The sequence below is a fragment of the Dromiciops gliroides genome, chromosome 2, assembly GCF_019393635.1.
Source record: "Dromiciops gliroides isolate mDroGli1 chromosome 2, mDroGli1.pri, whole genome shotgun sequence".
NCBI lineage: Eukaryota > Metazoa > Chordata > Mammalia > Microbiotheria > Microbiotheriidae > Dromiciops > Dromiciops gliroides.
The window spans coordinates 281989633-282005449 of NC_057862.1; the positions used below are offsets into that span (position 1 = coordinate 281989633).

Sequence of the window (15817 nt, forward strand, 5' to 3'; positions counted from 1 at the left end):
ATTCAAACATAAACAGGAGCTGCTTGTCACCAACAAATACACATATCTACGCAAACTTGCCAAGCTCTAGAGCATTCTACTTAAGACAGCTTCTGCCTGAAGGACCCCTTCCCCAGGCCCAGGAACTTCATCAGACAGTCCCGCGTGAGCCACTAAGCCACCCCTCGCTCAGGAAGGGTGGAAATGAATAAAGCTCCTCCCCGAGGGCGTTAGAGGGGAGGAGGCTAGAGGAGGCCCCTTCCTCGCTGTTGGTGTTTGTTCCCTTGTCAGGCAATGTCCTCGGACACCCCGGTGTGCTCTGTGACGTCACCAGGCCCGGGGGCCTTGGCACTACTCCGTCCGCCCTTATAAAGGCCGCCACCACTGGCGCTGCTTCTGTAGTGGTCTTGGTGCTCTGCGTTGCCTGGGGGCCTTTCCCTCGTCGCCTGCCCCTTAGCCCACCCGGCCTTCTCGGCTCTGCCAGCTTGCCCGCCGGGGCCCCGGGGATACGGAACAGTAAGTGTCTCGGGCACTCGGGAAGTCAGGGTGGAGGAGGAGCCGCGGGGCGGCGGCCCCATTGCTGCTGTGTGGCGGCGGCGGCCTAGGCCTCGTCCGCTCCCTTCGGGGCTCGGCAAGCCCCCCATCCCTGCCCATCGTCTCGGCGTTTCCGGCCCTCAGGAGGAGGAAGCCCGATCCTGTTTCCCTCCCTTGCCCCGGGTCGCTCGAGCTCCGACGTTAGCTTCACACGCCACAGGCCCGCCCGCTTTCAGGCGCCTTGGATCAGTCTGCCTGTATACCTTGCAGCCGCGGTGCCCGGAGGCCCGCTCCCAACTCACGGGCCCTTTCCCTGCGGCCCGTGGTTCGCCTCCCTCCCTCCTTGCCTGCTCCCACGGGAGCCTGAGCTAGTTCTCAGCTTCACTCGGCGTGCGACCCTCCCCTCCCCACCCCCCAGGGGCGTCTTCACCTTCCTTCCTCTTCTTGCTGAGCCCGAGCTAGCTGTCTTCCTTCTAAGATGGGGCCCCTTCCCATAAGTAGCTATACCTTTTCTTCTCTCACGGGGATTTTTTGCCCTCCTGGGGGCAGTCAGAGCTGGATAATCCAGCCCAGCCTGTGTTAGAGAAAGGGGGAGTGTGGGCTAGGGGTAGGAGAGGAACACTGGTTTCTATTCTGTTTAAGCTCGACTTCCGTATTCACCTGTTTTGGAGGAGAAGGGTTTAGATTTTTCCTTCTCGTCAAAAATCGCGTTGTAGGGTAGGATCCTGCGCCGGATTTTGAAAACACTCCTGCATTTTGTTTGCTTTTGCTGCAAAAACTAGGTAAACAATATGACTGCGTTATCTCGAGAACGGCTTCTTGCAGCTCTTAAGTGGGTTGGCCACTTAGGTAGTGAAAGGAGAGTTTGTCGTTTTGTTGGGCAGATCGTAGCTTCTAGTCTTCAGCTTTGCATAACCTGGTTACTTAGCGTGGGCAGTGAGGCAACAATTGCAAGATAGCCGGGGTGAGGGGGTATGGATTGGTGGCATTGCTTGTTCAAGAAGGATAAGCTTTTGCCAAGTTTCGTTGATGGACCATAGAGCTCCCTCTGAGGAGAGTGGAGTAGGAACGAGCTCTGCAGTGCACCTAAGCCGATTAAGCATTCAAAAAATTATGCTTTCATAATCGATCTGATGATAAATTGTCATCGAAGACATGGTAAAGAAGCCAGTGGAAAATACTCCTTTATTCGATTGGAATTGCAAAACTTTAATGAAAATATTGTCCATAAAAATAGCTCTTTCCTGTTCCAAGTCATCTTTTTTCTGCTTTTTAAATGAAAATTTGCAATAAAGCTTATGAACGGGATTTACTTAAAGAATTTTGCAGAGTTGAGTCCCATTTTGCAATTTAAATTGGAAGTGTTTGAAATTTAAAGACGCAGACATTACTTCATCTTAGTAATAGAACGCATACCCATTTAATCAGGAAAGGAATGGATAAAACAAATAGTATTCGTAGACTTTAGAAACCCAAATTTGTGGTAAGTTAACATTTGGTGGCAAGTTTTCAGAGCACTCACTTCTCTGGATATAGGGTTTGGGGGTGGGGTAGGGAGGGAGATGTTTTTTTCCAGGTCTGATTACTAAATTGCTTTGAATTATAGATTAACATATCCCTTCAGTGCTATTTAAGATCTTAAAAGATCCCAGAGTAACCAGATATCTTCGAAGTTTGTGACCAAGCAAATTTTGCTACTACTGACTTTTTTGATCTTGGACAAATGTGGGAACTTACATAAAACATATAAAATGTCAGGCTTATTGTGGTTCCTGATATCTTGAACCAAAAATTTTTTAATGTCACTTTTATATACAAACTAATTTTTTTTTTTGGTAAACTAATACTTTAAAGCATCGAGATGTGACTCCTAAATTTGGGGCAGGCAGTTTTTCTAAAATAACCTTATATAAACCAAATAACTGTCTTATTGGGGATGGATTCTGTAGTTTTGTAATTTTTTAATTTAGAAGTTGTTGGTATTTGTAAATCTGCTGCAGTGGAACTGGGCTCATTTCCACTGGGTAGGGCTGGTTGCAGTCAATTTGGGTATACTACACTCCTTGATATGAGCTTAAGCAAGACAGCTTTTGTATATTAAATTGATGTCTTCAAACATCTACTTTTAAGTCCAGGAATAAAATCTTTTCAAAATGTGTATTTTTTTCTGTGTAAATATTAAATATCTTATTGCTGTTTTCCTGTTACTTAAAAAAAACAAACTTATCGCTGCATTAATATCTGGTGTAGAGGAACTGGGTCATCAATTCCCATCTTTCATTTTCAACTCCCTTTTTAGAGCTTTCTCCCATTTTGAATCAGTGCTATCAAAATTTTTTCCCAATTGTAAAATGTTCAGTGCTTTTAATGAAGTTTACAGTATACATTTTAAATTTCAAAGATCATTTTCATTTAATGTAAAGCTTCACAGATGCTTAAAATTTTTTTTCTAGTCTAAACCTCTTTTTCAGAGAATGAATCCCAGAGTTAAGTCTTGGATAAAATGTGTGTAAAAGTAGGCAGAACCAAACAAAACATACACACAAATGTAAATAATAACACTAAAATGCATTTAGCTGAGATTAATTCAGAATATCTTGTGTGCAGGAATTTACTGCAAGTAAACCAGTGTAGCTGGATTAAAAAGTTCATGGGGGGTGGGAGTAATAGGGAAATAGGAAAGGGTCCGGTTATGATTTTTATTTACATGTCAAACTGAGGATTTGATTTGTTCTTGGAAATTAATAGGGAGCTACTAAGTTTAATTGGGGTTGGTTTGCTTATAAGGGAAGGTTGCAGTTGTGTTGGAGGGGGGAAGTATTTTTGAAGAATACTTGTATACCTGTATACACAAATATTTTAAAGTATCTATGAAAAGCATGTTTGTGTATTTGTGTACATATCTCAGTAGCTAGATTTCTTGACTTGATTCAGAGTAAAATTTTATTTAAAAAGATGATTTCCTCAAGGACCAAGTCTTCCAGAAGATATTATTGACAATAAGCATAAATTCTTTGTTTACATACCAACACTTGATTTCTGTTTGGGGGAGAGGGGCTTTTATAACAAGCTTGTCTTATGGAGCTAACTCAAAGTTATTTTTATTTATTTATTTTAAGTGAGGCAATTGGGGTTAAGTGACTTGCCCAGGGTCACACAGCTAGCAAATGTTAAGTGCCTGACTCCAGGGCCGATGGCTCTATCCACTGTGCCACCTAGCTGCTCCACATAAGGTTATTTTAAAATTCTCAGTGATCTTAAATATCTGAGTTTCTCATGTGGAAAAAAATGGCACTTGCTTGCTAAAATTGCTGTATTGGGGTTTTTTTTTTTTTTTGGGTGAGGCAATTGGGGTTAAGTGACTTGCCCAGGGTCACACAGCTAGTAAGTGTCAAGGGTCTGAGACCGGATGGGTACTCTTGAATCCAGTGTTGGTGCTCTATCCACTGAGCCACCTAGCTGCCCCCAAATTGCTGTGTTGTTAAGGCAAGTCTGGGGTGAAATTTAAAGCTCATAAGCTTTCAACCTCATTCTACCCTTGGCTTCATTCAGATGTATGTAGTATTGCATTGGGACATATGTTAAATGAACATCTGTCATGTCTATTCTAAACCTATTTTTTCACTGGCAGGACTCATGGGAAGCTACAAGTGTGTCTGGAAAGTTTTTTCAACAGTTTGTCTGAAAAGATTTTTTGGCAGTAGTGGAGATTCAACAGAGAAAGAAAAACTTCTTGAAAAGAGCACCTTCACAGATGTTTAGTTGTTCACTAGGAAAAGCTATCTTCAGGTTGACTTGCTGCAACCTATTTAGAAATGGTTTCTAAATGTGTTTTTTTGTTGGGCTAGCTTTGGGGAAGCCTAACAATTGTGATTTTGGGCACAAATTCTATTTAAGTAGTTGTTTTAAATCGGGGTGATGGTAATCCCATGCTCTGGATGGGCTCACCATGATGAATAATTTGTCTTTTAGATGCCTTCAATTAAGTTGCAGAGCTCCGATGGAGAGATATTTGAAGTTGATGTTGAAATTGCAAAACAGTCTGTAACTATCAAGACCATGTTGGAAGGTAAGATCTAGGTTTTTTTTGTTTTTGTTTTTGTTTTTAGTGAGGCAATTGGGCTTAAGTGACTTGCCCAGGGTCACACAGCTAGTAAGTGTTAAGTGTCTGAGGCTGGATTTGAACTCAGGTACTCCTGACTCCAGGGCCGGTGCTCTATCCAGTGCACCATCTAGCTGCCCCAAGATCTAGTTTTTTTTACTTTTCTGTCCAGAAGTTGGATGGAAAGGACTTTCTTGTTAGCAGAATAGAAAGTGAAAAAACATTAAATTGAGTGGTGGGCGGTCTGTTCAGATCCTGTCTCTGACACTAACTTTGTTACCATCTTAACATTTTTAGAAGTATATTTTTTGTGTTTAAGCTTAAGTTGTTTTTAATACTTAAGGACTGATCAAAAATAATAGCCAATACAAATTAAATTCTATATTGACAGTCATTATCAGTATTGGATTGTAAATTAACAATTTGGGGGGAAGAAAAATATCTTTATTTCAAGAAATAAAGGAACTAACTGGTTTTCTCTGGGTGGGAAGTGAGCTCTTTTTATTAGTCCCTTAATATTCTACCTTTTCCCTCTTGGCCCCCAAAACTTTTCTCTGTCCCTACCCCCTTCCACAGTTGAATCTGGCAACTCCATAGGGCTTTTGTGCCATTTATATATTGATTATCCTGCCATGGTACAGTACTTATACAGTACTTTTAATTTTTTTTTCTTTAGTAAGCTCTTGAGAAACCTCATCGTTTCTATCAATAATGTATCTTTGTTCTACTTTGCCTTGGACACTTTTAACATGTGCAAAAATAATAAATGACTAAGCCAAAATGTGAGTATTGTAATTAATGAACAGAAGGACATCGATGCATAATTTTTTGTCCTAGTGTGAAAGTCAACAAATTGTAGTTAAAAAAGAAAGGTGATTTTGGTTGGGCTTTAGTAGATATAAATACAAGTACTTTAAAACTTGTTTGTTGCTTAAATGGTTGCTTTGGTAGAGAATGAAGCTTGCTTGGTTTCATCTTAGTCATCGTCTGGAACACTTTTAATAAGGTCTGTTGTATGCTACTCTGGAATAGCTTTTGCAAATGTAAAAGGATATGTCTTTTAAACTTGTTTTTCCTTGGCGCATCCTATTACTGATATGAATGAACCAATTTAGTAAGGACTTAGCAACAATCAGGTTGTTCTGTTCTCTGTTAACCACAAAATTCTTCAAGGAGTCAAGATGACTTGTTTTATCTTAGTTTTATATTAATGAATTAGGTGGAATTCAGATATTTTGAGGATTGCCATTCTGTGAAATTAAAGATTATTTCTTTTCCTTGGTCAAACTTTTACACTTATCACACTGATTATGGGTTTTATATAACTTAGAAAATGGAATCACTTAGAAGAGTCAGAGCAAATCTTGGCATATATATTTGGAGTGATCAAGTTCATGTCTAGGGTGTGATAACAGTATTCAGGTGACTTAAAACGTTCTTGAAATTAAATAGCTTAAAAGAACTATTTTGTCACTTGATGGACTTTTTTACTGCCTTCAAATGATTTCAAAGCACTAATTTTTTGGACAATGTAAATTCTTGAGTTTTAACACTAGAACAACTAATTCTGGACAATGTAAGTCTTTGAGTTTATAAATAACTTGAGGAATTCTCTTTCATAATCATGAAATTAATTTTACTGTCAAAAATGGTTTTGTAATTTTAAAAATAAAAATCCCACAAAAGTTAACTGATCACTATGTGTTCTGTTTGTTTCCTATATGAATGAAGTTTAAGGATTTCACTGCATACCTCATCTTTTTAGCTCTGGTAGTATTGATAAAGAGCTCACTTTTTTAAATGAATGCTCTTGAAAATTTAGAATTATTTGAAAATTCTGGCATAATAGTATATTTGCTTCTAATTTTGGTATCACAACATCTAGGAAGAGGTTTTGTGGTCACATGAGAAAGAACTGGTTGACTGATTGTAAAAATTGGTTGTGGAACATCTTAGATAAGACTTAGATGGGGCTAGGTGTCGAAGTGGATAAAGCTCTGGCCTTGGATTCAGGAGGGCCTGAGTTCAAGCCCGGCCTCAGACACTTGACACTAGCTGTGTGACTCTGGGCAAGTCACTTAACCCTCATTGTCCTGAAAATAAATAAATTAATTAATTTACAAAAGACCCCAAAACAAAACAACTTAATGGATGGCTTTTTAAAATGGAAAAATAACCCTGAATCAGAAACTTTTAGTTTCTATTTTCTCAAATTAAAAAGTACATTGATATTTTGGATATGAATATCAAATAAAGAAGAGCTTAAGTTTTTGAAAATCAGACTGAATTTTTACTTTTTTAGATCTGGGAATGGATGATGAAGGGGATGATGATCCAGTTCCTCTACCAAATGTTAATGCAGCAATTTTAAAAAAGGTAAGGCCTATTATTCCAAGTAACCACTAGTAGTGGTTTTTCATTTATAAAGGTGGAGCTTAGGTAAGGCTAGATTACTGGTCAAATTATTTTTCTGGTGTCTTTAATAGGTCTTTGAAGAAGCATGATAGGGTTTTGATTCAATATCAATTCTTTCTCTGGCGGTGGACAGTATGCTTTATCATTAGTCCTTTGAAATTGTCTTGGATCATTGTATTGTGCTGAGAGTAGTTAAGTCATTCACAATTGCTCATAGAACACTATTGCTGTCACTGTGCGCAATGTTCTCATGGTTCTGCTCAGTTCACTATATGAACTGATGCATAAGTCTTTCCATGTTTTTCTGAAATCATCCTGCTTGTCATTTCCCTCCAGCACGATAATATTCCACCACAATTACACACCACAGATTTTTCAGTCATTCCCCAACTGATGGGCATTCCCTCAATCTCCATTTCTCCATATGGCCACCACAGAGTTGCCATAAAAATTTTTTTGTACTATTTTTTTTCCTTTTCTCTTTTCCACAGTTACTATTGTTACCTATTTGTCTCCATCCTATTCCCCTTTCACCCTATTCCTTTTCAAAAGAGATTTGCTTCTGACTGCCCCCTCCCCCACTTACAAAAATTGATACTTGGACAGCCAACACACTGTTCTATCAGACCCATATTTTGCAGCCTTTCCAATTTGGTAGAATGACACAGATTGTGCAGACCACTGGTAAGTAGCCTTAAGCCCCACATTACACTGAAGTATTAGAGAGCAGGGTTTCTGGGGAGGGGTTTTCCCTCATGTTCGTTTTTTTTTTTTTTAATTTATTTAAAAAATTTTTTTAGTGAGGCAATTAGGGTTAAGTGACTTGCCCAGGGTCACACAGCTAGTGTTAAGTGTCTGAGGCCTGATTTGAACTCAGGTACTCCTGACTCCAGGGCTGATGCTCTATTCACTGCGCCACCTAGCTGCTCCTCATATTCTTCTAAAATAAACTTTCACACTTAAGTTTGCATCAACAAATGCTAGTTTTCAAGTTCATAAGCATGGTGACAATTATATTTTGTAGGACTGGGGATTTTTATTAGATGATTCAATTTTTATTAAACTGGCATTTAGATCATAGTAAACATTTGTAAGTGGCTTAAACTTTAATTTACAGATGGGAAATAATATGTCAACGACCTGGAAGCATTGCAACCTATTCCACTTTTTTATTGGCATCAATGCTCTTTTAATTCTTACATTTAAGACCATTTTTGGTTTCATTTTAGTTTTGGAAAAATATTTTCAGTTATTACTTACTAAAATGAATTCTTATTTTGATAATCGTCAAATCTGTAAGCCCCTTGCTTGGTCTTGCTTCAAACTTTTGTATTTTGTATTTAGGTAATTCAGTGGTGCACCCACCACAAGGATGATCCTCCTCCTCCTGAAGATGATGAGAACAAAGAGAAGCGAACAGATGATATTCCTGTTTGGGACCAAGAATTCCTCAAAGTTGACCAGGGAACCCTTTTTGAACTTATTCTGGTATGTGTCGGGGGTTGTGTTACAGAAACTCATCCTGAGTCAGGAATCTCTTAGAAAGTTAAATCCACTCACTTATTAACACTTTCTTGGGGTTAAGTTTTGGTTTTCTTTGGTCAACACAGTACACTAGATCTCATTTTAAGTAAGTAGTTTGTTTTAAAATAACACATTTTAAAAAATATTTAAATATAACTCCCTAGTTTACTCTGTAGTAAAATTTTTCTTTTACATTTTCTGAAGTTGGCCCTGAGTGGCCATTGACATTTCATCACGATCTTAAATTCCAGATGACAACGTTTATAAAGGTTGTTCATGAGGATTATTATATTTAAGAAAATATCATTTTACAGGCTGCAAACTACTTAGACATTAAAGGTTTGCTTGATGTCACATGCAAGACTGTTGCAAATATGATCAAGGGGAAAACTCCAGAAGAGATTCGCAAAACATTCAATATCAAGAATGACTTCACTGAAGAGGAAGAAGCCCAGGTATTGTATAAACTTTTTTTAGATAAAATCGAGTGTTTTTGAAGTAGTCTGAAGATGATAATACACAATTATACACAACTATCTGTCTCACCTGTGTATGGATGACATGTTATCCTCACTTTATGGAAGACTTTCTGCAAAGTTATAAATTGTGTATATTATTAGATCAAATTGTCATTTGTTATAAGGCATTTAATCTTAGATTCATAGACATGGAGCTGGAAGGAACCTTAGAGGGTCATATAGTACAACTTCCAGCTTACCCTTGAGGAAACTGAGGTACAGAGAGACTTGCTCAGGGTCACACTGATAGTAAGTGGAAGAGAAAGGGGGGTAGCATTTGAACCTAGGTCATATGATTCCCCTTTTCTACTGTATTAATTTAGAAGTGATTTTACATACATAATTCAGTTCAATAATTAAGTATCTATTTTAAGGTGCTGTTGTGAATGCAGGAGAAATATAAAGCACTTTGTAAACTTTGAAACAATAGACTTAGCTTTTAGAGAATTGGTTGTTGGCTCTTACTATTGTTAGCTTTATTTCTCCTTCAACTTCCATGATGAAATGAAAACTCCTACTGTCCAAAGCATCTCAAGGTTCTTAAACTTTTTCTGTCATGAGTTCCTTAGACCCCCCCTTCTCAAAAGAATTATTTTAAAATGCATAAAATATGTAAGATTACAAAGGAAACCAATTTTATTGCTATAGTTAACTGAAATATAAAAAGAAGTTCACATGATAGTGAAATGTACATAGCCAGGAATACTATTTATACCAACACCATTGTAAATGCATAATTTTGAAAGACTTAGCAAAATTTGATCAGCATAGTGAAAAATCAACCATAGTTCCAGAGGACCAGTGGTGATGAATGTTACCTCATGACTTGAGGTGTGATGGATTTAATATGCTAAATGAAAACAGGCATCTAGCCAATATGAAAATGTTTTGCCTGAGTATGCATAGTTCTTACAAGGGTTTTGTTTTTCTTTTTCAGTGGTGGTGGAGAGAGAAAAGACATACTTGTTAGATGAAAAAATAATTTAAAAAACAAAGGAAGCAAAAAAACCTCAGACTCCAAATTAAGAAACTTTGATCTAGATGATTATAAGATAATCTTTCTTAAATGCAACATGTAGAATAATTTGTCTTGGGGGGAAAATAGACTATAATCCTTTTAATGTGGCATGTTTAATCAGCTTGATTTGTAAACTTTGACAGGATTTATGAATAGAATTTTTCCTGGCTGTATTTAATATATGCACATTGGTCTTTTCGGACAGGATTTACAAATGTTTGGTACTTCAGGGATTGCTAGATTTCTTTAGGATAATGCATATACAGAAGATTGAAGAACGGATTTTTTATTAAATATTGTTGCAGATTAAGGGCATGTGACAAAAAGCATAAACAATTTAGATATTGTACCCCACTTTAAGCTCTGAAGTTGTTAATGAAAAAAATTAAGTAGCAAAACTTGTCTAAAATGTCACTTTTTAAATCTTTCAATAGCCATCTAATTTCTTAGGTAAACTATATCTTTAGGTTTAGGATCTGTTACTTTTTGACTCCCAAGCTTTCCAGTCTTACTTCCTTTTTACTCTCCTGCAGCAGGGGAGAAAATACTCTTGAGCTAGAAACCAAAGTTTCATTTCATTTTCATTTTATTTTGTTTTATTTCATTTCATTTATTTATTTGTTTTGTGGGGGCAGTGAGGGTTAAGTGACTTGCCCAGGGTCACACAGCTAGTAAGTGTCAAGTATCTGAGGTCATATTTGAACTCAGTTCTTCCTGAATCCAGGGCCAGTGCTTTATCCACTGCGCCACCTATTTATACACTGCCCTCCATTTCATTTTAAAGTAAATGAGAGGGAATAATTTAAAACTTCTAAGAAAAGTTGCTGAACAAACTCGTTGGTTATTTGTGTGGTGGACTCTTAAACTCTTTTTATAAATGAAAATTTTTTTATTTTAGGTACGCAAAGAGAACCAGTGGTGTGAAGAAAAGTGAAGCTTTGTGCCTGTTGACACTGTAACACTGTAAGGATCGTTCCAAATAACTAGTTGCACTGCTCTGTTTATAATTGTTAATATTAGACAAATGCAGCAGCAAATCCGTTGTATTAGCAGGATATCGATCGTTCCCATTGCATGTGTAGTGTTTTTTGAGTCCAGAGTCTAATCCTATGGCTGTTTAAACCAGTATAATCAAAAGTCTTTTTACTTTGGTCTGAATAAAACTGAAACTGTGTGGGTTCTGTATGGAAAGTGGCACTTTTGGCTTTCCTTTTCTTATTTTGTAAAGCAGTTTGTCCAGTTATTGTCCGGCTTTAAACTTTTAGTTTTCTTGCTATCTGACTTGCCCTTTAAGGAACTTGGCATTGTAAATAAAACCACTTGCAAAAGTTTTCCACAATAGAATTAACAAAGGTGTTATCTTTATTCATGAGCTTGAAACAGGCAAAGGACTAATTGAGGTAAATGTTTTGAATAGTTTTTCTTCATGGATGTTTTTTTTTCCAGTTCCCCAGAGTGAAAAAATAGAGATTTGACTAGTCCTGCAATATATAAGCAAGTGGGTCTCCTTAAATTGGATGTGTCTGTTTTGAATGCTGTCAAACTTGAGTGTTTTTTGCTCACTGGAGGCCCAGTTACTAACCAGCAAGCAGCTTGTGGTTATTTGGCAGAAATGTGAACTAGATAAAGTTGTTAAGCTTTTCATAATTAAACAAGACACTTAACCCAGATGGTGTGGTCATCCTTTTATAATCAGTGTTCCCATTTGGGGGGAAATTCATCTCACTACTTGTTCCCTACTATGGATTCCCATTACAAATGTAAAAAAAAATCAACCCCAAATTATAAACTAATAAAAGGTAATTTCAATTACTTAGTTCCCTAGTAATGGGGGATTTAAAAGTGGTGGTTCTCATCAAAAGGTTATGGGCTAATGGGTTCTGCAAGAAATATACCTCATCTGGGAGATGAGAGCTACAGAAGCCATGACCTTATGATTTTTCTAGTTATTATAATCCTGTTTTTATCTTTCTCACACTTTAATGGAGAGGTTCAAGGGTAAGTATCTAGAGTTCTTTTTCATATCAATTTTGGCACTGACTGCTAAAGTAGGGGTACTGCCTTCCCCCTGCCACATAGCTAGCAAATTGCTGCTGCTTTTTTCAGTATCTAAAACCTTCCTCCTTATAGGTCACTTTTCCTTTATCTCCTCACATTTATAACTATCTATTTCAACCTCTCCCTTCCCTGGTATTTTTTAGAATCTTTCCTTTGCCCCCCCTCTATTGCTAACAGATCTTTTCTCATGTTTCTCTCATTTCCATGTTAATTGGTACCAGGCTTTTTCTTAAAGAAAACACATCCCTTGCCCTCCCTTTTCCCAAGCTTGGGTGTACCTCTCTTGTAACACATTATGCCAAGAAGAGGCAACTTATTAATTATATGCTTCCATTCTTCCACTGCTGCAGAAACTCAGCAACCTCTCTTCCTTTGATAACCATAATCAGATTATATTGGCCCGTTCAGATTTCTGTTCACAATTTAGTCATTTTCCTTCACTTTTTGATGGATTCAAGGCCCTGGTGGCTTAGTAGTTGTCTTCTTTGTCCCAACCCTTCCACTTTTCCTTGGTGATAGCAACATTCATATTTACTTTTTTTGGGTTTTTTGCTTTTTTTTTTTTTTCAGGGCAATGAGGGTTAAGTGACTTTCCCAGGGTGACTTGCTGGAAAGAATTTTAGTGTAAGCCCTTTTCTGTCCTGGCCAACCCTGCAATGCATAGTTTTTTTTTGTTTGTTTGTTTGTTTGTTTTTGGTGGGGCAATGGGGGTTAAGTGACTTGCCCAGGATCACACAGCCAGTGTCAAGTGTCTGAGGCCGGATTTGAACTCAGGTAGGACTGTGCATTAGAACTATGCATTGCGGGGGCAGCTAGGTGGCGCAGTGGATAAAGCACCGGCCCTGGATTCAGGAGTACCTGAGTTCAAATCCGGCCTCAGACACTTGACACTTACTGGCTGTGTGATCCTGGGCAAGTCACTTAACCCCCATTGCCCTGCAAAAAAACCAAAACAAAACAAAACATTAAAATGCCTAGGTCTTCTTTATATGTACTCTTACCAATCCATGACTCTTTCAAAAAAATTTAAGTGTAGGACTCTATATTTATCATTATATGAGAGTTTGACTTGTTTTTCAATCCTATTTGGATTTTTTTTTTTGATCCTGGGTTGTATAAAGTTGTTATCTAGCTATACTGTCTAAAAATCTAATGAGTGGTCGCCAATAAATTAAAAGCTTTAGTAAGAGTTTAGACTTTTAAGCATTTATTAAGGAGAATAAGAATTTGGTGAAGAGAGAAAGGCCTAGATTCAGCTATATATCTCAGGGAGCTAGCATCTCTTACTCTGCTCCCCCGTGAGGTCCTCGACAAAGAGAGCGCCCTGCCCCTTCTCCGTCTCACAAGCCTCGTGTGAAACCCAGAACATCCTATCCACACGTGCACACACAGCTCCAGGCTCATTGGCTGGTAGCTTTGATAGACAGTACCCATGAGCAAATGTCACTTCCTGACACCAAGGAACTGACCTTCCAAACCACATGGCTTGCCCTCAGACACCTTCTCCTCATGGTAGAACTCTCCTACAGTAAATCTCCAGCAGGTGGCATCACTCTGTTACTACAGTTGACCATTCAGAATGTTATTTTTTCCCAACTTTTTGTTATCTCCAAGTTTTGATGAGAACACCATAGCACACCATCTATACTTTTCTCCGTCATTGATAAGAATGTTAGAGCCAAGCACAAACTGATCTTTGAGCCATTCCCCCCAGACACCTCCCTCTAAACTTAACATTGACCCTTACTAATGATTCTTTGGGTTGGAAGTTCAGCCATTTTTAATACTTGTCTAATGGCTCAAATGTCTCCATCTTTTTCAAAATTATGAGAGATTTCAAATACACTATTGTAATTCAGATTGACTATGTCTAATAAGTCAGACATGCCCCTCCTAGTAACCACATTCTCTGTAGTCCAGACATAGTGGTTTGCTTGCTGTTCTTTGAACTTGATATGTGCACATCTCCCAGCTTTTCCACTGGCTTTTCAAGCTCTTTCTCCTTACCTCTACTTGGAATCCTTGGTTTTCTTCAAAACTTAAACTAAGTGCCAGCTGTCATAATGAAGTCTTTACTGTTATGGGCTCTTTCCTAGCTACTATATAAGCTTGTTTTTGTCCTCATGCTTTAATGGTGGAGTGGGAGAGTGAGCATTTAAAGGTCACTGCTATCTTTTTTTTTTTTTTTTACAAAACTGCTTTGAATTGCTTTGTATGCAGCTTATATTTACATGTGAATGTTATCTTTCCTGTTAGAATGTAACCTCTTTAAGGGCAGGGACTGGTTCTCAGCATTTAGCATAGGAACTATTGCCATACTTTCAGCTCTACTGTTTTTTCTGTTACTAATATCATTCTTGCCAAAGCAAAATAAATTCTGTCTTTGAAGTAGTAGCATATCATCCTGGAGATGGTGGTCTTAGTATATGTGCTTTTTTTTCAGCATCACTAAAATTGCTGATAATCATTCCAACATCTGGTCCAAGACTTCTGTGAATGTTTACTTTTCTCTACCTCTAGGGAGAACCAAAGGTTCTGTCTTTGACTTTCTCTTTATGATCTAGCACATTCTAACCCTTGCCTTTATGAAGATGGTTCAGATCTGAAAATTCATTTGTACAACCTCCTCTGCTCCAAAAACATTTCCATTGCTGCTGTCCATATGCACCTTTCCTTCCTTGTTCCCATCTTTCCTGAAGACCAGTTCTTCTGTTGACTTCCCTTTTGTGTTAATGAAATCTCAGAATTTGTTTAATTCTCTTATCTCTTATTTAGCTCTAGCTCAGCATTTATAATTCCTGCCTAGATTATCACAATTTCATTTTGCTTCTTTAAGAGGTGGAAATTAAGGGAAGGTCAGGCCCTTGTTGAAAGTGGTACTTTATCAAACAGGATTGTCCTATTGAAAGACACAGAGTGGCTGAGAATCATTGTTCCTATAAACACTGAACTGGAAACAAGTGTGCTTGCTTAAAGTGGTGGAAGGAGATGTCATCCATCAGTATCATCTCTGGTAGAACTACTTTTATTCTGGGCTCAGTTATAGATAAGAGAAGCATATATGAGAACTCAGAAAGTACACATTGGTGGAAAAAGAGGAGTCAAAGATTACCATGATTTTCAAGTTAGTCTGATTAATACTGAGGTGAGTGACAAAGGAAGGGAAGAGATAAAAAGCTGAGGAAAGGTTTCCTTTACACCTTCCATTTATGGATACTAATAATAGTTTAAAGGCATAGTTTATACTACTGTAAGCAATTGCTTTCAAATTACTCTTGAAGCCATTATTAGCACCATTGTGTGTTATCAAATTCCATCCTAGACCTGGTCCCTTTCATTAATATTTCATACCTGTGTTTATTTTAATGTTATAGAATACAGCAACTTTCTAGCATCATCTATTTGTAGGTAGGGTGCTGAGAAAAAAATTGATTTAATTTTATTTAAAATTCCCTTCATTTCAGTCAAGTTGAACCACTAGCTTATTTCCTATATTGTCCTCCCATCTCCCACCTCTGCATAAGAATTCCATGCCTAGAATACTAATTTATGCCTTTCATAATACTTTGTTTTTTCAAGCCTTAACTCCTGGTGTTATTTTTTTCTGATATCTCTGGTTAATGCTACCTCTTTCCTCAAATTATCTTGTATTCAATTTGTTGCACACAG

At 37.8% G+C, this 15817-nt stretch overlaps 1 protein-coding gene across 1 annotated transcript; it reads left to right on the forward strand.

Annotated features, from left to right (window-relative positions):
* The first annotated feature begins 314 nt into the window (after nt 1–314).
* Nucleotides 315–11758, forward strand: SKP1 (S-phase kinase associated protein 1). Its single transcript, XM_043986222.1, has 6 exons — nt 315–495; nt 4486–4582; nt 6918–6991; nt 8375–8518; nt 8869–9009; nt 10989–11758. The coding sequence occupies exons 2-6, from the start codon at nt 4486–4488 to the stop codon at nt 11022–11024; spliced, it is 492 nt and encodes a 163-aa protein (XP_043842157.1). The 5' UTR covers nt 315–495; the 3' UTR covers nt 11025–11758.
* The last annotated feature ends 4059 nt before the right edge of the window (nt 11759–15817 follow it).

Coding starts and splice junctions, on each gene's coding strand:
- SKP1 (XM_043986222.1), top strand. CDS start 4,486: ATGCCTTCAATTAAGTTGCAGAGCTCCGATGGAGAGATATTTGAAGTT. Junction 8,519..8,868: donor CCCTTTTTGAACTTATTCTG/GTATGTGTCGGG, acceptor ATCATTTTACAG/GCTGCAAACTACTTAGACAT. Junction 9,010..10,988: donor CTGAAGAGGAAGAAGCCCAG/GTATTGTATAAA, acceptor TTTTTATTTTAG/GTACGCAAAGAGAACCAGTG.